This window comes from Macaca fascicularis, chromosome 3, assembly GCF_037993035.2.
Source record: "Macaca fascicularis isolate 582-1 chromosome 3, T2T-MFA8v1.1".
Lineage (NCBI taxonomy): Eukaryota > Metazoa > Chordata > Mammalia > Primates > Cercopithecidae > Macaca > Macaca fascicularis.
Genome location: NC_088377.1, coordinates 165,124,579 through 165,145,601, shown reverse-complemented (window position 1 = coordinate 165,145,601; position 21,023 = coordinate 165,124,579). Strand labels below are relative to the sequence as shown.

The window sequence follows — 21,023 nt, the reverse complement described above, 5'->3', positions numbered from 1 at the left end:
ATGTGAGAAAGAACTAATATGAGGGGTAGGATGGGTATTAAAATAATTATCCTTCCTCTTGATGTGGGTATGTCCTGTACTTACGTTTAACGCATTGCGTTTTTGTTGTTTTTTTTTAGTAGAATGAACGTTTAGTATATTATTTTGCTCATACCATAGAATGTCTTTATTTTTTAAATGTTTGTGGAGTTTCATGGTTATCATATATTCCTGATAAACTGAGAGTAATACAGTGTTATTTATAATGCCAAATTCCTGCTCAAAAATGCCACTAAAACTTACTATTATGGAGTTGTCTGTACTAACATCAGAGCAAGAAGTAGAAACTATTAATAGAAACGATTAATACTATATTTAATAATTAAATAATATGTGTTCCTATGAGTAAATATATTAATACTATATTTAATAATTAAATATGTGTTCAAAGTTTCAAAGTTCACCTTTGATATTTTCCATCTCCTTAAAATGAGAATGTGCAATTAGCCATTTCTAGAAATGGTGACTATAGTTAATAATAATATATTACATATTTGAAAATTTCTGAGAGAATAGATATTAAGTGTTCTTACCACAAAATGATAAGTATATGAGGTAATGGACATGTTAATAGCTGTATTAAACTACTTCACAATGTATACATAGTTCAAAACATGTTGTACACGATATATACAATTTTTAATTTGTCAATTAAAAAACAAAAAATAAAATCAATGAATAGCCATTTCTTTGTCATAAAACTTTAAAAATTTTATTTCAATTTTTAGGAAAAATTCTTAGAAATAATGAGACTCTAGTACAACATGGAGTTAAGCCACAGGAGATTATACAAGTGGAAATCTTTTCTACAAATCCAGATCTGTATCCAGTCAAAAGAATAGATGGATTAACTGATGTCTCTCAAATCATAACTGTCACTGTCCAAACTGGTTTGTTATTTGATGTCTTTTAGAGAAAGTATTTTTGAATCCCTTCTTGGTTGAACTTTCATTGAATCTTGGTTTTATCTCTCAGGCCTTGATCGGTACCAGCAGGTAGCTGTTGAGATTGTCAAATCTGACTTTCACAAACCATTTCTTGGTGGATTCAGACATAAAGTAACAGGAGTAGAGTATCACCATGCTGGAACACAAACTGTACCTAAAAAGATTCCCGAAAGACTCAGTGTATTTTGTAGGGATACACAGGTAATGTTTTCATTTTTCCCTTTAGGTTTTTGAAGATATAGACTCAATAATTGCACTGTATGACTCTCTCAAATTTCTCTTAAGTAATTATATAGCAATTAATAAAAGAAAATTAACTTACATATGTAGAAAAACTTACTTATGTGTGTATATGGGGATATTTATTTAAATTTTTAATGTTTTTCTTTTAGACAGTTTTTCAGAAAAAAAATCTCCAACAAACTACAAATACAACATCCACACAGATGACTAACATTGGTGTATATGTATCAAATATGACTGATAAACTGGTAACACCAGGAAAGTATTTTTCAGCAGCAGAATACCATGCTCAAAGACTAAAGGCGGTGAGATAACTTTTATTGTGGATGAATACTAAAAATTGGATACATAAGCCCGTTGTTCTGAGTGTGTCTGTTTCTCCAAGCCACATTTGCTTGAGAAAGAATGCTCATGAGTATGGGTCATGTTTCACTGCTAACAAAGCAGTCTTTATCTCCATGTAAAGAACCGGAATCCTAAATGCTCCTAATCCTTCCTTTCCTCTTAGGGAAACCCAGCTTCTTTGTGTATTGCCTTTGGCCATTATTAGCTTTCTTAACACTGCTGTCCCTTGGCCTGAACGCTTGTCACAGTGGAATCACCAAGGAAACTTTCCAGACTAATTGAAACCAAATAGCACAGTAGTCGATTTTCTCTAATATTAACGTAGTCACTCCAACTCTGTTTTATTTTTTTGCATGGTCTATCATTTTTCATTCTTTTACTTTCAACCTATTTGACCTACCTCCTACCATCAATTTACTGTGAGTAAAAATGACCAGAAAGCAGTGACTTTAAGAGATTTTGATTTTCAAATGACAAGAAATCTGGGGCTAGGCTATTCAGCCCGATATCTTTAGAGACAAACTTGTAGTGAAAAAAAGTTAAATCTGTTGACTTAATTGCCCTGAAGGAAACAGTGTACCAGGGGAACCATGGGGCTAACTTTACAGCAGGGTTTGTCAGTGCCAGTTATTCCAGCCTGATAATTTTTTACTTTTTCAGTCCAAACTAATTTTCACCAAATAAAGGAATATGTGAAGTTATTATATCATGTGGGGAAAAGTGAAGTTTGAGTGGGATTTAAGGGAAGCAGTATCCTGATAGTCTCAATGCAAAACAAGGGTGTGTATAAATGGGCCAACATTAGGTCTGGACTGTGAAGTAGACCAAGGTCACCTTCCTTTGGAAACAAAGTTAAAGGAGATGAGAAATGTTTCTTTGAAGTTCTCTGAAGTTCAGCACCTTGGTTGCAAATTGAGGCTGCTTCTCTCTGTCAAAGTGATGTACAACCTTTAGGCAAGAGTGGAATGTTTCTTTCTTACTGGTCTAATTTCAAACAGGAAGTTTCTGATAGTTTATGAATTTAGAGAACAAAATTTCTCAGTGAGTAAGAAAATAGCAGTCACTCAAAGAAGGGGATTGTTAAAATATTTTATAGTTGTAGAGTGTCCTTGGGAGAAATATTGTTTTTGTTAATTTTGTAGCTGACCTTATTAGTGCCTGTTATTCCAGCCTGACAATTTTTTACTTTCTCAGTCTAAATTAATTTTTACTTTCTTACTATACTGGGCATGGGTGGTGACTATGATGTCATCAGAATCATAAACTGCTTTCATCTTTCTACTCCATTAAGCTCATCATGAGCTTGTTACTGTATGAAGATAAAATGGTTGACTAATTTTCATCATGCCTGCATTCTATGTGAGAAGAAGGGAAAAGTCAAGGCAGCATGTTCCATGAATGCCACCTTCAAGGATTTCCCCGGAAAGCCCCACCCAGTGACTTCTACTTGCATCCCAGTGACTTGAATTATGTCATGTGACTATCCTTACTGCAAAAGTGTGTGATAAATGAATTTTTAAAGTAGCATATCATTGCTCCTCAATGAGATTGAGATCTTCTTAGTAAGAGAAAGTAGAGGAGAATGGATATTAGGTAAGGAAATGGAAATTGCTGTCATTTTCCATACTCCAAAAAATGATATTGAAAGAATAAAAGTATAAATATACAAGGACAAAGAATACATAAGAAGAGTAAATGTCAGTTGTGGTTTTTTTTTTTTAAGTTTTAAAGCAGATGGAGAAGTGTTAACTTGACTTACCAGAACAGAGGGAGTGAAAATCTAAATGCCTGCCAACGAGGATGGCATCAAGAACCAAATAGATTTGCCCCATAGAGTCTTGCAAGGTGAATTGGAGGTTCTGTGGGAGGTGGAAGTGAGGTGTGACCTGTAAACAGAGGGATTTGTTAAAAGCTGATATAGGGAGTACATTTCCATTAAATAAGTTATTTTAACTTTGATTCCTTTCTACTTGGGTCATGTTTATTTTTTTAACAGGTTTTGAGTTCACTATTTACTATTTTAAATCTTTCTTGTTTCAAGAAAGATGTTATGTGTGACTACTGATATTTTTGGGCTCATTCTTGCTATTTCATTTTGTTTTGTTTACTAATTATTCTTATTTATGCTTTTTTAGCCTTTTCTTTTTGTTGGTTTGATTAAATGTTTCTTTTTTTGTTCTTTTGTAGTTCAGAAATAAGTATTTTATTTTTTCTAGTGGTTATGTTACAAAAAAGGGGTCCCGATCCAGATCCCAAGATAGGGTTCTTGGATCTCCCACAAGAACTAATTCAGGGCAAGTCTGTAGAATAAAGTAAAAGCAAGTTTATTAAGAAAGTAAAGGAACAAAAGAATGGCTACTCCACAGACAGAGCAGACCTGAGGGTTGCCCGGTGCCGGTTGCCCATTTTTATGGTTATTTCTTCATGATATGCTAAACAAGGAGTGAATTATTCATGCCTCCCGTTTTTAGACCATATAGGGTAACTTCCTGATGTTGCCATGGCATTTGTAAACCATCTTGGCGCTGGTGGGAGTGTAGTAGTGAGGATGACAGGAGGTCACTCTCGTCGCCATGTTGGTTTTGGTGGGATTTAGCTAGCTTCTTTACTGCAACCTATTTTATTAGCAAGGTCTTTATGACCTGTATCTTGTACTGACCTCTTATCTCATCCTGTGGCTTACAATGCCTAGCAGTCTGGAATGCAGCCCAGTAAGTTTCAGCCTCATTTTACCCAGCTCCTATTCAAGATGGAGTTGCTCTGGTTCACACGCCTCTGACAGTTACTCATACATATTTTTTAACATAACTAAATTTTTTATATCAAGTGCATATCTAATCAGGCTATATATTATTTCCATGAATAAGTCAAGAACCTTATTAGGCTTTTCTTCATTTCCTGCCCCCTCCTTTCATTGTTTCCTCTTTCTAGAAGCTGTCAGGATTTTCACTTTATCCTGGGTATTTGGCAAACTTATTGTAATATGCTTGAGACTTGATGATGGACCCTGTCTGAGAGTCCATGTCTTGCTGTGGGAAATATTCCTCTATTATGTTTTTATGAATTTCTGTAATCAACTTTCCTCATTTTGTCTGGAACTTATCTCAGAAATATTTTTGAATGAGGCCAGATGCCAAGACTCAGGCTTGTAATCCCAGTACTTTGGGAGGCTGAGGTAGGCAGATCACTTGAGGCCAGAAGTTGGAGACCAAGCTCGGCAACATGGTGAAACCCTGTCTCTACTAAAAATAGAAGAATTAGCCAGGCATAGTGGCACGTGCCTGTGGTCCCAACTGCTCAGGAAGGGAAGCATGAGAATCACTTGAACCCAGGAGACGGAGGCTGCAGTGAGCTGAGATCACGCCACTGTACTCCAGCCTGGGTGAGAGTGAGACTTTGCCTAAAAAGAAAAAAAAAAATTAAAAAAAAAAAAGAAACATTTTGGAATGCTGGGATTTATCTTTCATGTCTCTTATTTTTCATTCATTCATTTAAATTTTTATGAACCTTTGTCCTGCATGCTAAAAGATTTTCTCACCTAATTTTCTTGCCTACTTATTACTTCTTATGTTCTGCACATTCTGCAGATCAGCTTAGAAGAAACTACTAGTTCTCTGTCAATACCCATTTTTCCCTTCTCCTATTGTAGTAGAGCTTTATCTGAGCATGTGGCTGCTCCACTGATGACCACATTTCATCACCTCCCTTGTGTATCAGTGAGGCCATATAACTAAGACCTGGACAGTGAGATGTGAGGGACAATGTGAGCCACTTACAGTTATCATTCTTAAAATGCTCTTTGCTCCTTTTCCCTCTGTTTACTGGTTGGAAGCTGGTAAGTGGACCAGCCATCTGGGACATATAAGTAGGAAACCAATTGTTAAATATGCCAGAGCTTTCCTACCAGCCCCAAACTGCTGTGCTGATCCGTGGATTGTCACTTGAAAGGGAAAAAACTTCTGTGTTTAAACAAATGTGTTTTGGTGTTTTAGATAAGTTTAACAAGTTTAGTAGCACTCAGGCTAATCCGTATTCTATTAATTTTTTAAATTTCAAAAATAAAAATTTTGCCAGTCTTTTTTCTTGGCTCATTATATTATTTTATACTGATAGCCTTTCCTTTCTCTGTGAAAATATTAACTATATTTAGTCTGCTCTTGTATTTTGTTTTGTTTTGATTTACTCTAGTAGTTCTAAAACTTTATTATAAGCATCATCTGGAGGGCTCATGAATATATAGAATCCTGTGCTGCCCCAGGAGTTTCTGATCAATAGCTCTGGGGTGGGGCCTGAAAATTTGCATTTCTAATAATTTTCTAGATGCTGCTGATGTGTTTGAGATTCTTAATGTCCAATGTGCCAATAGCATATTGGTTCAACCAGTCTGACCCCATGATTTTAGGGGACATGTAAAGCTTGATTATGGGAGAAAGCTAGTTTTCCAGATGGGGGCTTTTTTTTTTTTTCATTCTGGGTATCAGCTGGGACACTCACCACTCTTGCCTAGGGACGAATATCTCTGTTGCTCCTTGCCTAACTATTTTACAGGAACTTATCCTTTTTGCATTTTTTAAACAGTCACCTGGTTAGTGGCCATTCTGCTCAGACCATCCATCAGTTTTGGGCTTAGAGCAGTCCTAGAGCCCCTTCTGTATTTTCTGACTTGCTTCTCCAGTGCATGATTAGGTTACAGACTCTTTCCTCAATTAATTCTACCAGCCTCTTTTGTTGAAGGGATTCTTCAAAGTTTCTCTTCTTTTGGGGGACCCCTTCAGTTTGATCCAGTATCTTTGTTGATACCTGCTTTACATAGTTTTTCTATAATTATTAGGCATTAGGATGAGAGTAAGGGATGCATCAGCATAAGCTCTATCATCTGACCTCTTCACATTTTATTTTTATTTATGAGTTTAATAAAATTATAAACTCTCAGAAAAAAGTGATAAACTCTCTCAGCTATATCATAGACTTTTTGAGGGTTTAGTACTATGGTGTACTTCCAAACATATTCATGTTTAATACAATTTAATAAATATTTGTTTGCTTCAGTCTCCATTTTATCTGACCTGCCTTTGATGGTTTCAACACATACCTACCTGATGTGCATTTAGGAAATACAGTTTTGTTATAACCATGAGCCTAAGCTAGTGGCATTTAAGATAAGATGGAGATAATTAATATTTATAACAATAATAGTATTGAGGACTCATGATGTATCAGGCTTGGGTTAAGCACTCTGTATGTATACTTTTATTATCACTGTTTTACACATGAGGGTACTAAAGCATAGAGATGGCAAGTAACTTATCCAAAATCAAACAACTAGTGAGTAGCAGAAGGAAGATTCAAACTAAGTTTTACTCCAGAGTCTATTCTGTTAAGGATTGTACAAACATCTTTCTGTGAAAGTGTATTTGGGAGAATTCAAAGTCAAATACCAGTGACATGCATTATACATGCTTTTTATGTTAGTGTTTGTGAAAATATCTATTTAGTCTAGGGCTAAAACTAGACTCAGTATTTTCTCATGGAATTGGAATTTAAATAATCATCATTGCCTTTAATATCTGATCAAAAAGTTGATGATAGACACTTTCTATTTCCTTTTAACTATAGGTGATAGTGATACAGACTTACTACAGGCAATGGCATGCTAAAATCTTCGTAGAGGATTTAAGAAGACAGAAAAGCTTAAGGTTGGAATGGGAAACACAGCAAGAACTAAGGAAGATAAGAGAAAAAGAAGAATGGGTAAAATTGGACTATCACCGGAGGCATAATCCTAAAACAAGTGAAGATTTTGAATTTCTTTATAATGCATTAGAATGTAAGTTTGACAAGGCTTTGCAAAAAATATTTTTAAATTTTTCATTAATAGGAAAAATAGACTTACTGCAGACAAAAGGAAGGTTATTATTTTAGGGAGATGTCTTGGAGATTTGCACTAGAGAATTTTGAAAGATGAATACCACTTTATATTTGGAATAAGAATTAAGGCTGAAATGAAATTAGAAATGCTTTTATATTAACAATTAAAATGTACATACTGCTTTGTGAATTATGCAGTTTTAGTATATTATTTCATTTGGTCCTCATTCATGTGAGATAAAGAGAGAAAGTACTGTGTAATCTGGTTTTCTTGTGGTTTGGGAATTTGTGAACTCAAAGTTGAGTTGTTCTTTAATCCCTCAATCCAGTATCCTGTCTGATTTTGCTCTTTAGAGAAGGGGCTTGGCAATATTTTAAAAATTCCCTCTTGTTAATAATACTATATAAATGTATATTCTCTACACCTTGACTTTTATACCTTATTTCTTCTACAGTGTATGTGCTAGTCATGGATAAATTAAAAGTTTCAATTATTTGAATAAGCCAGGCACTCTTTACTCAGGCAGTAGATACACCATTCCCCTTCTTGGAAGTGTTTCTCCATTGCCCACCTTTGGATCTCAGGTTAAATGTCACCTCCTTAAAGGTTTTTGTGATTGACAACATAAGTTGGATATCGTTTTGTCATTTTATGGTCTTCATTGCACCTGAAACTTTTCATTTATATCACCACAGTTGGTAATACTACGTCTTTTTTTCAGTCTTAGTTATTTCTTTAGTAATAATACATCTTTTGTTTAACATTTATTTATGCCATGAGGGAATAATTCATTTATTTTTTGATGAGCTGTCTTTTACTGTGCTTAGCTTGTATGCCCAACAAATGTTTGTAAAATGAATGAATGAATGAATAAAAGGAAGAAACCCAGGGTTGTACTAATGCAACTATCTCTAGCTTCTGCTTTGCCAGCGGTACCTGGTAAGGTGGAAATAACTGAAGCAGAAGAGTTATGTAATACACCAGATATCTGAGAGTGGAGAAATTAGACCCTTATGAAGACATGGAAAAATTTAAAACCTAGAAGTAGCCTCAATTGACCTTTGTAGTTTAATGGGATATTTTAGTCCAAGGAAATAAGTTTTTGACTTCTCTCTGATTATTTATAACACTAAGCAAATTTTCTTCCATTCGTTTGTTTCATTGCATACTATTTTTTTTTTGTAGATGTTATATGTTCTGTTCCTGAAGTTGCAGTTTCCTTTCTAATTGGATACATTTTTAAGCATCAGATATTGAGTCTGTTTTTATAGCTATAATATTGTATTTACCAAAAATAATATAATTAAACATTAGGGCTAATAAACAATATTAATAAATTCATTTTCCTGGTAACATAAAAATTGAGTGGCTTTAGGAATATTTACAGCTTATGGTAAACATTTACAACTACTATGGTAGTTTTTGAGGTAACTGTTAAGCCTGTTCCCTAGAATTGTGTGTCTGTTTTCCCTTTTATCCTAATCATCATCCTCTGAAAATACTGCTTATTTTACTTTAAACTTCACTTCTACTTCCATTTTTTCTATCAGAAAATAACAGATTATTAAGTGTCAGTAGTTCAATAGAGAACATCATTAGCCAGGTATCTATGAAAGGTCTTATTGACAAGTTTAAAACTAACATTCTATTAGAGCAGAGCTCTATTAAAATAATATTCTAAATTCATATGTGACTAAAGGATACTTGTGTGGTTAACAGACAACTGTGCAAAATAATAGGAAATATGTTGAATGAGCTTCTGCCTTTTCTAATTATTAGTGGTGTTAATTAGGACAAGTTAGTCACTTCTCCCGAACCTCAATTTCTTCATCTATAAAAGGGAATTAATAATTTTTGGCATGTCTACTTCAGAGGGCTTAATAGAGTAAAAAGGATAAAATATTACATTTATGAAAGTATTTTAAAAAGTTTAAGGACCTATACATATGTGAGCTATTGTTCTATGGCAAATGATTTTATACAGAATTTTCATACTAAAGTAAAACAGATATATTTTATATAAGTCCACATATGATTTATATATGGAGGAAAATGAAATACGTGAAGTTTCTTATATAAAAGAGACGTCTTTCGGGTTTTTCTAGTCCTAAAATTCTAAATTAAAAGCCTTGGAATAATAATTTTTAAGTTCTGTTAAAAAATCTGTGGTTCACAAACTCAATAATTTATGTTGCTCTTCTGTAATTTCATTTCATAGTCATAACTCCATTCCTTGGAACTGCTGCCCTCTTGTGGCTCATAATGATAATTGTATACTTTGAGCTATAATTCATAATATGAAACTTAACTTTTTCTCAAGGTAACCTGTTTTTCAGTAATAAAAGCAAAATGATATCAATTTAAGAAAATAAACTTAGCTGTATAAGGTAATATGTCAAAGATGAAGCTATCTCCAGGCAATAATATTTGATTTTTATGTCTTTTTATAGCAATATGTTGAAGGTGATCTCTTTTATCGTTCTGAATTGTCACTAGGGCCATTACTTGGAAAAAAAGGTGCTAAGTATCCCATATTCTAAATAGAATAATTGGGGTTGTTTTGTCTATTTAAAAATTTTATATAGGTACAATTATGCAGAATAGAATTTTTTGCGTTTGTTTTTCAAAATTCAGTGTTGTGTCATGAGACTGATCCTTTTATTGTGAGTAGTTGCCCTTTGTTTATTCTCGTTTCTGGATAGTGTGCCATTGCATGGATGAGCCATACATTATGTATCCATTTTACTGTGGATTTGGTCCTTCCCACCCCGCCCCCCACAACTAGTTTTTGGCAAATATAAGTAGTACACTTTGGTGAATATATATATATATATATATTCACCAACGGATGTTTGTAGTAGTACTACTTGTGTATATGTACACATACACACATGCACACACACACACATTTCTCTCAGGGTGTTAACCTAGCAGTGGAATTGCCGGATCATAGGATAGACATAATTCAGCTTTAGCGAATCTCACCAGATAGTTTTTTAGAGGTTGTATCATTTTAAACTCCTATGGAAGAGTATGAGAGTTTTAATTGCCCTGTCATCCACTCCAACATTGGACGCTTCTGTCTTTTTCATTGTAGCCTTTCTGGAGGGTGCTATCAAGCTGCCTTATTTTTGACTGAGGCTCCAATAGGTGAGATATCAAGATACCAGAGTCAATGAGAGTCAATCTCTCTCTCCCTCATAAAGAATTTACAAAGGAAGTAAAATAGGACCTATTTATTGGTTCATGGGTCACTTAACAAAATAAAAGGTATAAGAAGGGCTAGGAGATATTTGAAGAGGTTAGTAAGGTAGGTTTTTTTGGAGAGAGCCATTGCTCTCCATTTGGGGAGAGCCATTGCTAGTGAGAGGAGCTTCAAGGGAGTACTCTTGGTGAGCTTTGAAATATTCCCTGTGTTTGGGGAACAACGAGGATTGTTGCCTGAACCTTGACCAGGATGGTAGACTGGTGTCTGACTCTAAACAAGGAAACCCAGAGAACTAGAGGAGGGCTTTCAGACTTCTTTGATATTGGAGAGTACAGCTGCATTATTTATAGCACTCCCAGGATTTTTAAAACAGAGATGTATCTTTGTTTTCTATCAAAAGGGGACTATACAGTAGAGAAAACAAGAGAGAGTGAGCATGCAATAGTGTAATTTGAGGTGCTCTTGGTCCTATTTAATAGGGCCAGCTATAGAAATGAAGGGATCTTGTCAGAAAGAAGCTTGAAGTGAACAGCTAGTTTATCCCTAAGTGGCTACCTGGAGTGCAAATACATCTGTCTTGGGCCAGGGGAGTTGCGGTTCAGCTCAAGAGCCTCAGGATGGTGAGTTTGAATCATCTGACAGGCCTGGAGAGTGGGGGTTTATCCAGCCAAGTAAGAACTGCCCCTTCCCATTCACTCATCTCCCAAAGGAGTACAGGGGAGAAACAGCAGCTAGTGGTGAGGAAAGGAAGTGAGAGGTGAGGGTGTGTTCAGAGGATCTACTCTTTTCCCACAGTCTTCAGGCAGGTTTCCATTCTTTCAGTCTTTGGCATGTCTTTTCATTCTTTCAACAGTGTATTTCTTAGAGCAAAAGGTTTTAATTTCAATAAGTCCTATTAGTTTCTTCTCATGTGAATCATGCTTTTGGTGTTATATCTAAAAACTCATCACCAAACTTAAGGTCCCACAGCTTTTCTCCTATGTGTTCTGGAAGTTTTATATTATATTTTGAATTTAGGTATGTTATCCAGTTTGAAATAAACTTTGCATGAAATGTGAGATATGTGTTGAGATGAATTTTTAAATTTTTTGCTTTTGAACATCCAGTTTTCCTTTAGCATTTGTCGAAAACACTGTCATTTCTCCATTGTATTGCCTTTGCATCTTTAAGATCGTAGTCTATTCGGGCTACTATAACAAAATGCCATAGACATAAATAACAGAAATTTATTCTTTAGAGTTCTCAAGTTCGGAAACTCCAAGGTCAGGGCACCAGCCGACTCTGTGTCTGGGGATGGTTTGTTTCCTAGTTCGTAGATAGTGCCTTCTCACTGTGATCTCACATAGCGGAAGGGATGAAGAGCTTTCTTGGGTCTATTTAATAAGGGCAATAATCCCATTCATGAGGGTTCCACCGTCATTATCTGATCACATCCCCAAAGGCCCCACATCCTGTTATTGCCTTATCTTTATATACTGTCAAACTTGATTTGCCAAAATTTTGTTTTAGAATTTTTGCATCTACATTCCTAAGGGATATTGGTCTGTGACTTTTTTTCCTTGTTATGTTACTCTCTGGTTTTAGTATTTGCATAATGCGAATTTCCTCTGTGCTCTTCAATTTTCTAAAACAGTTTGTGTAAAATTAGTAGGATTTCTTCATAAAATGTTAGGAATTCAACAGTGATACCAACTAGGTCTGGAGTTTTCTTTGTGGGAAGGTTTAAACTATAAATTCAATTTCTTTAATAAGTATAGGGGTATTCATGCGACTTATTTATCATTGAGTAAGCTTTGATAGTTACTGTCTTTAAAGAAATTGGTAATTGTATCTGAGTTGTTGAATTTATTGGCATAAAAATATTAATAATGTTCCATGTTATCCTTTTAATACCTATCGGATCTATAGTGATGTTACCTCAATACCTGGTAATTTTGTGTCTCCTCCTTTTTTTCCTGATCAGTCTGCCTAGGGATTTATCAGTTTTATTACTCTTCCCCTGATTTTTCCCAGTTCTTTTTCTCTGTTCCATTTAATTTCTATTAATTTTAATTGTTAATTTCTATTGTTATTTATTTCCTTCATTATGCTTACCTTTGGTTCAGTTTACTCCTCTTCCAGTCCTGTGGTGGAAGCTGAGGTCATTTGATTTGAGAACTTTCTTCTTTCCTAATTATAGGTGTTTGGTGCTGTAAATTTTCCCTTAAGTATTGCTTCAGCTGCATCCTCACATTTTGATACGTTGAGTTGACATTTTCTTTCAGTTCAAAATACTTTGTAATTATCCTTTTGATTATTTCTTGACCCATGGAATATTTAGAAGTAGGTTATTTAATTGCTAAATACTTGGGGATTTTTCAGATATCTTTCTGTTACTGATTTCTAATTTTATTGTAATGGGAGAATGTAATTTTGTATAATTTGAGTTTTGTTTTTTGTTTTTTTTTCCTTCTGAGACGGTGTTTTGCTCTTGTTGCCCAGGCTGGAGTGCAATGGCATGATCTTGGCTCACCACAACCTCTGACTCCCAGGTTCAGTGATTCTCCTGCCTCAGCCCCCTGAGTAGCTGGGATTACAGGCATGCGCCATTACACTGGGCTAATTTTGTATTTTTAGTAGAGATGGGGTTTCTCCATGTTGGTAAGGCTGGTCGTAAACTCCCGATCTCAGGTGATCTGCCCACTTCTGCCTTCCAAAGTGCTGGGATTACAAGCGTGCGCCACCGTGCCTCACCAATTTGAGTTCTTTTAAATTTATTGAGACTTATTTTAACAACTGGAATACAAATGACATTGGAGAATATTCTGTGTGCATGTAGGAAGAATTGACTTTCTATTGTGTTTGGGTGTAGTAATCAATAAATGGCAATTAGATCAAGTTGGTTGATAATGTTGTTTAGATTTTCTATATTTTTACAAATTTCCCATTTATTTATTGAAGCTAAAGCTATGTAAACCTCTATGGATGGAAAAGAAGCCTACTGTGTATGGGGAGGAATCCATGAGCATCCTGCTCGTGGAAGTGCAAGGACAGAATTTATTCTGCAAATTCAAAACCATGGTTGCTGCATGTGAGAGGTGCAGTAAACAAGGAGAACTATAAATGTGGCACATAAGTATTTTTAGGAAGAGTTCAGAAAATCCAAAAAAACGTGGAATGAACTGAAACTTATGATACATGCCAATGACTAAAGTGACTTTGGGAATATTTGTTCAGAATAATGAGCAGTGGGCTGCAGTTTCAACCTGTTTTGCTTTCACGTCTATGCAGAGCATAGCACAAACATGGCTTAAGTGAGTTTGGGTTCCCAGTCCAGATGTATATTCCAAGGTAGCAGAGTAATGATCAAAACTGTTCTCAGTAAACTTTAGTCATGAAGAATGGGCGAAGTGCCCAGAAGACATGATCTATCAGAGAAGACTTATGGTTGATTATTACAAACATTACAGCTTTTTATAAATCCCTCCTCCTTTTGACAGGTACATGACTGACATTTGAGGATTATTTATACCAAATTTCCCCAAGTTTATCTTGCTGAAATTTTTGTTGCATCCTATGCATTTTGACATGTAGCGTTTTTTTATTAATATTGTTATGCTTTTTACTTTTCTTTGATTAAATTGTTATTTTTGATGATATTTCTTCAATTAACAAGCAATTGGAATATTTCTATTTAAACTTTTGTTATTCTAGTTTAATTGTTCTGTGGCAAAAATGTAGTTTGTAACATTTCTGATTTCTACAACAATGTGATATATCTATATAAATGGTTTATTGAACTTGGAAAATGAGGTTACATTTTCAGCTTTTGGTGTTCAGAGCTTGATGTATGACAATTTAATTTTTAAAAATCGTTGTTCACATATCTCATGCTTTTAATTTTTTTACTTGGCTCTGTCATAGATTAATGCATTTGTATTTTATCTATTTTTTAATTATAAAAAATATACTCCCCAACATTGTATTGATAATTGATAGAATTTTTAAAAACATACTTGATGGTATATGATTTCCTGTATAAACATTCATGACAGTCAGATGTTTCATCATAAAATCACCTTCTACCTAAAAGACCTGAATTTTGAGGTTCTCCCCCCAGTTTTATGTTTTAATATTGCTACTTCTGCTTTCTTTTTTGTTCATATCTGCTAACCTTTTTTTCTTTTTTTATACTTTAAGTTCTAGGGTACATGTGCACAACGTGCAGGTTTGTTACATATGTGTACATGTGCCATGTTGGTGTGCTGCACCCATTAACTAGTCATTTACATTAGGTATATCTCCTAATGCTATCCCTCCCTCCTCCCCCCTCCCCACAATAGGACCTGGTATGTGATGTTCCCCTTCCTGTGTCCAAGTGATCTCACTGTTCAGTTCCTACCTATGAGTGAGAACATGTGGTATTTGGTTTTCTGTTCTTGCGATAGTTTGCTCAGAATGATGGTTTCTCAGCTGCATCCATATCCCTACAAAGGACACGAACTCATCCTTTTTTATGGCTGCATAGTATTCCATGGTGTATATGTGCCACATTTTCTTAATCCAGTCTGTCACTGATGGACGTTTGGGTTGATTCCAAGTCTTTGCTATTGTGAATAGTGCCAAAATAAACATACGTGTGCATGTGTCTTTATAGCAGCATGACTTATAATCCTTTGGTATATACCCAGTAATGGGATGGCTGGGTCATACGGTATTTCTAGTTCTAGATCCTTCAGGAATCGCCACACTGTTTTCCACAATGGTTGAACTAGTTTACAGTCCCACCAACAGTGTAAAAGTGTTCCTATTTCTCCACATCCTCTCCAGCACCTGTTGTTTCCTGACTTTTTAATGATTGCCATTCTAACTGGTGTGAGATGGGTATCTCATTGTGGTTTTGATTTGCATTTCTCTGATGGCGAGTGATGATGAGCATTTTTTCATGTGTCTGTTGGCTGTATGAATGTCTTCTTTTGAGAAGTATCTGTTCATATCCTTTGCCCACTTTTTGATGGGGTTGTTTGTTTTTTTCTTGTAAATTTGTTTGAGTTCTTTGTAGGTTCTGGATATTAGCCCTTTGTCTGATGAGTAGATTGCAAAAATTTTCTCCCATTCTGTCGGTTGTCTGTTCACTCTGATGGTAGTTTCTTTTGAAGCTCTTTAGTTTAATTAGATCCCATTTGTCAATTTTGGCTTTTGTTGCCATTGCTTTTGGTGTTTTAGACATGAAGTCCTTGCCCATGCCTATGTCCTGAATGGTATTACCTAGGTTTTCTTCTAAGGATTTTATGGGTTTTGGTCTAACATTTAAGTCTCTAATCCATCTTGAATTAATTTTCATATAAGGAGTAAGGAAAGGATCCAGTTTCAGCTTTCTACTTATGGCTAGCCAATTTTCCCAGCACCATTTATTAAATAGGAAATCCTTTCCCCATTTCTTGTTTTTATCAGGTTTGTCAAAGATCAGATGGCTGTAGATGTGTTATTATTTCTGAGTGCTCTGTTCTGTTCCATTGGTCTATATCTCTGTTTTGGTACCAGTACCATGCTGTTTTGGTTACTGTAGCCTTGTAGTATAGTTTGAAGTCAGGTAGCATGATGCCTCCAGCTTTGTTCTTTTGGCTTAGGATTGTCTTGGCAATGTGGGGTCTTTTTTGGTTCCATATGAACTTTAAAGCAGTTTTTTCCAATTCTGTGAAGAAAGTCATTGGTAGCTTAATGGGGATGGCATTGAATCTATAAATTACCTTGGGCAGTATGGCCATTTTCACAATATCGATTCTTCCTATCCATGAGCACGGTATGTTCTTCCATTTGTTTGTGTCCTCTTTTATTTCACTGAGCAGTGGTTTGTAGTTCTCCTTGAAGAGGTCCTTTACATCCCTTGTAAGTTGGATTCCTAGGTATTTTATTCTCTTTGAAGCTATTGTGAATGGGAGTTCATTCATGATTTGACTCTCTGTTTGTCTGCTACTGGTATATAAGAATGCTTGTGATTTTTGCACATTGATTTTGTATCCTGATACTTTGCTGAAGTTGCTTATCAGTTTAAGGAGATTTTGGGCTGAGATAATGGGGTTTTCTAAATATACAATCATGTCATCTGCAAACAGGGACAATTTGACTTCTTTTCCTAACTGAATACCGTTGATTTCTTTCTCTTGCCTGATTACCGTAGCCAGAACTTCCAACACTGTGTTGAATAGGAGTGGTGAGAGAGGGCATCCCTGTCTTGTGCCAGTTTTCAAAGGGAATGCTTCCAGTTTTTGCCCATTCAGTATGATATTGTCTGTGGGTTTGTCATAAATAACTCTTATTATTTTGATTTGCTTTCCATCAATACCGAATTTATTGCGAGATTTTAGCATGAAGGGCTGTTGAATTTTGTCAAAGGCATTTTCTGCATCTATTGAGATGATCATGTGGTTTTTGTCTTTGGTTCTGTTTATATGCTGGATTACGTTTATTGATTTGCATATGTTGAACCAGCCTTGCATCCCAGGGATGACGCCCACTTGATCATGGTGGATAAGCTTTTTGATGTGCTGCTGGATTCGGTTTGCCAGTATTTTATTGAGGATTTTTGCATTGATGTTCATCAGGGTTATTGGTCTAAAATTCTCTTTTTTTGTTGTGTCTCTGCCAGGCTTTGTTATCAGGATGATGTTGGCCTCATAAAATGAGTTAGGGAGGATTCCCTCTTTTTCTGTTGATTGGAATAGTTTCAGAAGGAATGGTACCAACTTCTCCTTGTACCTCTGGTAGAATTCGGCTGTGAATCCGTCTGGTCCTGGACTTTTTTTGGTTGGTAGGCTATTAATTATGGCCTCAATTTCAGAGCCTGCTGTTGGTCTGTTCAGGGATTCAACTTCTTCCTGGTTTAATCTTGGGAGAGCGTAAGTGTCCAGGAAATTATCCATTTCTTCTAGGTTTTCTAGTTTATTTGCATAGAGGCGTTTATAGTATTCTCTGATGGTAGTTTGTATTTCTGTGGGGTTGATGGTGATATCCCCTTTATCACTTTTTATTGCATCTATTTGATTCTTCTCTCTTTTCTTCTTTATTAGTCTTGCTAGCAGTCTATCAATTTTGTTGATCTTTTCAAAAACCAGCCCCTTGATTTATTGATTTTTTTGAGGGTTTTTTTGTATCTCTATCTCCTTCAGTTCTGCTCTGATCTTAGTTATTTCTTGCTTTCTGCTACCTTTTGAATGTGTTTGCTCTTGCTTCTCTAGTTCTTTTAATTGTGATGTTAGGGTGTCAGTTTTAGATCTTTCCTACTTTCTCTTGTGGGCATTTGGTGCTATAAATTTCCCTCCACACACTGCTTTAAATGTGTCCCAGAGATTCTGGTATGTTGTATCTTTGTTCTCACTGGTTTCAAAGAACATCTTTATTTCTGCCTTCATATCGTTATGTACCCAGTAGTCATTCAGGAGCAGGTTGTTCAATTTCCATGTAGTTGAGCGGTTTTGATTGAGTTTCTTAGTCCTGAGTTCTAGTTTGACTGCACTGTAGTCTGAGAGACAGTTTGTTATAATTTCTGTTCTTTCACATTTGCTGAGGAATGCTTTACTTGCAACTATGTGGTCAATTTTGGAATAAGTGCAATGTGGTGCTGAGAAGAATGTATATTCTCTTGATTTGGGGTGGGGAGTTCTGTAGATGTCTATAAGGTCCACTTGGTGCAGAGTTGAGTTCAATTCCTGGATATCCTTGTTAACTTTCTGTCATGTTGATGTGTCTAATGTTGACAGTGGGGTGTTAAAGTCTCCCATTATTATTGTATGGGAGTCTAAGTCTCTTTATAAGTCTCTAAGGACTGATTTATGAATCTGGATGCTCCTGTATAGTGTGCATATATATTTAGGATAGTTAGCTCTTCCTGCTGAATTGATCCCTTTACCATTATGTAATGGCCTTCTTTGTCTCATTTGATCTTTGATGGTTTAAAGTCTGTTTTATCAGAGACTAGGATTGCAACCCCTGCTTTTTTTTGTTTTCCATTTGCTTGGTAGATCTTCCTCCATCCGTTTATTTTGAGCCTGTATGTGTCTCTGCATGTGAGATGGGTCTCCTGAATACAACAAACTGATGGGTCTTGACTCTTTATCCAGTTTGCCAGTTTGTGTCTTTTAGTTGGACCATTTAGTCCATTTACATTTAAGGTTAATATTGTTATGTGTGAACTTGATCCTGTCATTATGATATTAGCTGGTTATTTTACTCGCTAGTTGACGCAGTTTCTTCCTAGCATCGATGGACTTTACATTTTGGCATGTTTTTGCAATGGCTGGTACCTGTTGTTCCTTTACAACTTTAGTGCTTGCTTCAGGATCTCTTGTAGGGCAGGCCTGGTGGTGACAAAATCTCTAAGCATTTGCTTGTCTGTAAAGGATTTTATTTCTCCTTCACTTGTGAAACTTAGTTTGGCTGGATATGAAATTCTGGGTTGAAAATTCTTTTCTTTAAGAATGTTGAATATTGGCCTCCACTCTCTTCTGGCTTGGAGAGTTTCTGCCGAGAGATCTGCTGTTAGTCTGGTGGCCTTTTCTTTGTGTGTAACCCGACCTTTCTCTCTGGCTGCCCTTAACATTTTTTCCTTCATTTCAACTTTGGTGAATCTGACAATTATGTGTCTTAGAGTTGCTCTTCTCGAGGAGTATCTTTGTGGCATTCTCTGTATTTCCTGAATTTGAATGTTGGCCTGCCTTACTAGGTTGGGAAAGTTCTCCTGGATGATATCCTGCGGAGTGTTTTCCAACTTGGTTCCATTTTCCCCGTCACTTTCAGGCACACCAATCAGACGTAGATTTGGTCTTTTCACATAATCCCATGTTTCTTGGAGTCTTTGTTCATTTCTTTTTACTCTTTTTCCTCTACACTTCTCTTCTTGCTTCATTTCATTCATTTGATCTTCAGTCGCTGATACTCTTTTTTCCAGTTGATCAAGTTGGTTACTGAAGCTTGTGCATTTGTCACGTAGTTCTCATGTTATGGTTTTCATGTCTATCAGTTCTTTTAAGGTCTTCTCTACATTGGTTATTCTAGTTATCCATTCATCCATTCTTTTTTCGAGGTTTTTAGTTTCTTTGTACTGGTTACGTAGTTCCTCCTTTAGCTCTGAGAAGTTTGATCAACTGAAGCCTTCTTCTCTCAACTGGTCAAAGTCATCCTCCGTCCAGCTTTGTTCTGTTGCTGGCGATGAGTTGCGTTGCTTTGGAGGGGGAGATGCACTCTGATTTTTTGAATTTCCAGCTTTTCTGCCCTGCTTTTCCCCCCATCTTTGTGATTTTATCTGCCTTTAGTCTTTGATGATGGTGACGTACTGATGGGGTTTTGGTGTGGGTGTCCTTTCTGTTTGTTAGTTTTCCTTCTAACAGTCAGGACCCTCAGCTGCAGGTCTGTTGGAGTTTGCTTGAGGTCCACTCCAGACCCTGTTTGCCTGGGTATCAGCAGCAGAGGCTGCAGAAGATAGAATATTGCTGAACAGCAAGTGTTGCTGTCTGATTCTTGCTCTGGAAGCTTCATCTCAGGGGTGTACCCAGCTGTGTGAGGTGTGAGGTATTAGTCTGCACCTAGTGGGGGATGTCTCCCAGTTAGGCCATTCAGGGGTCAGGGACTCACTTGAGCAGGCAGTCTGTCCGTTCTCAGATCTCAACCTTCATGCTGGGGGATCCGCTGGTCTTTTCAAAGCTGTCAGACAGGGACATTTACCTCTTCTGAGGTTTCTGCTGCTTTTTGTTTAGCTATGCCCTGTCCCCAGAGGTGGAGTCTGTAGAGGCAGGCAGGCCTCCTTGAGCTGTGGTGGGCTCCCCACAATTCGAACTTCTCAGCAGCTTTGTTTACCTACTTAAGCCTCAGCAATGGCAGGCGCCCCTCCCCCAGGCTCGCTGCCACTTTGCAGTTAGATCTCAGACTGCTGTGCTAGCAATGAGGGAGGCTCCATGGGCGTGGGACCCTCCAGGCCAGGTGTGGGATATAATCTGGTGTGCTATTTGCTAAGACCCTTGGTAAAGCGCAGTATTAGGGTGGGAGTTACCCAATTTTCCAGGTGTTGTGTGTCTCACTTTCCTTTGGCTAGGAAAAGGAATTCCCTTCGCCCTTGCGCTCCCCAGGTAAGGCGATGCCTCGCCCTGCTTCAGCTCTCGCTGGTCGGGCTGCACCCGGGGACCAGCGCAAACTGTCCGACATGCCCCAGTTAGATGAACCCGGTACCTCAGTTGAAAATGCAGAAATCACCTGTCTTCTGTGTCGCTCACGCTGGGAGCTGGAGGCTGGAGCTGTTCCTATTTGGCCATCTTGGGCGTGCCCCCTCTGCTAACCTTTTAAATTTCACCTTTGGTGTCAGTTTTTTTCAAGTGTCCCCTCTGGAAACATCATGTCCCTA

The 21,023-nt window shown here is 36.7% G+C and overlaps 1 protein-coding gene across 8 annotated transcripts in view; it reads left to right on the top strand.

Annotated features, from left to right (window-relative positions):
• Positions 1-21,023, top strand: part of IQUB (IQ motif and ubiquitin domain containing) — a 79,774-nt gene that overhangs the window by 27,106 nt on the left and 31,645 nt on the right. For 4 of the 8 annotated variants that reach the window (XM_065542521.1, XM_005550640.4, XM_045388469.2 and 1 more), the window contains 4 exons: positions 768-929; positions 1,015-1,187; positions 1,379-1,534; positions 7,191-7,401. In XM_065542521.1, coding sequence (XP_065398593.1) covers positions 768-929; positions 1,015-1,187; positions 1,379-1,534; positions 7,191-7,401 — 702 coding nt within the window. The remainder of the gene's footprint in view (positions 1-767; positions 930-1,014; positions 1,188-1,378; positions 1,535-7,190; positions 7,402-21,023) is intronic. The other 4 variants (XM_065542520.1, XM_074035890.1, XM_005550639.4 and 1 more) reach the window with 1 other exon arrangement.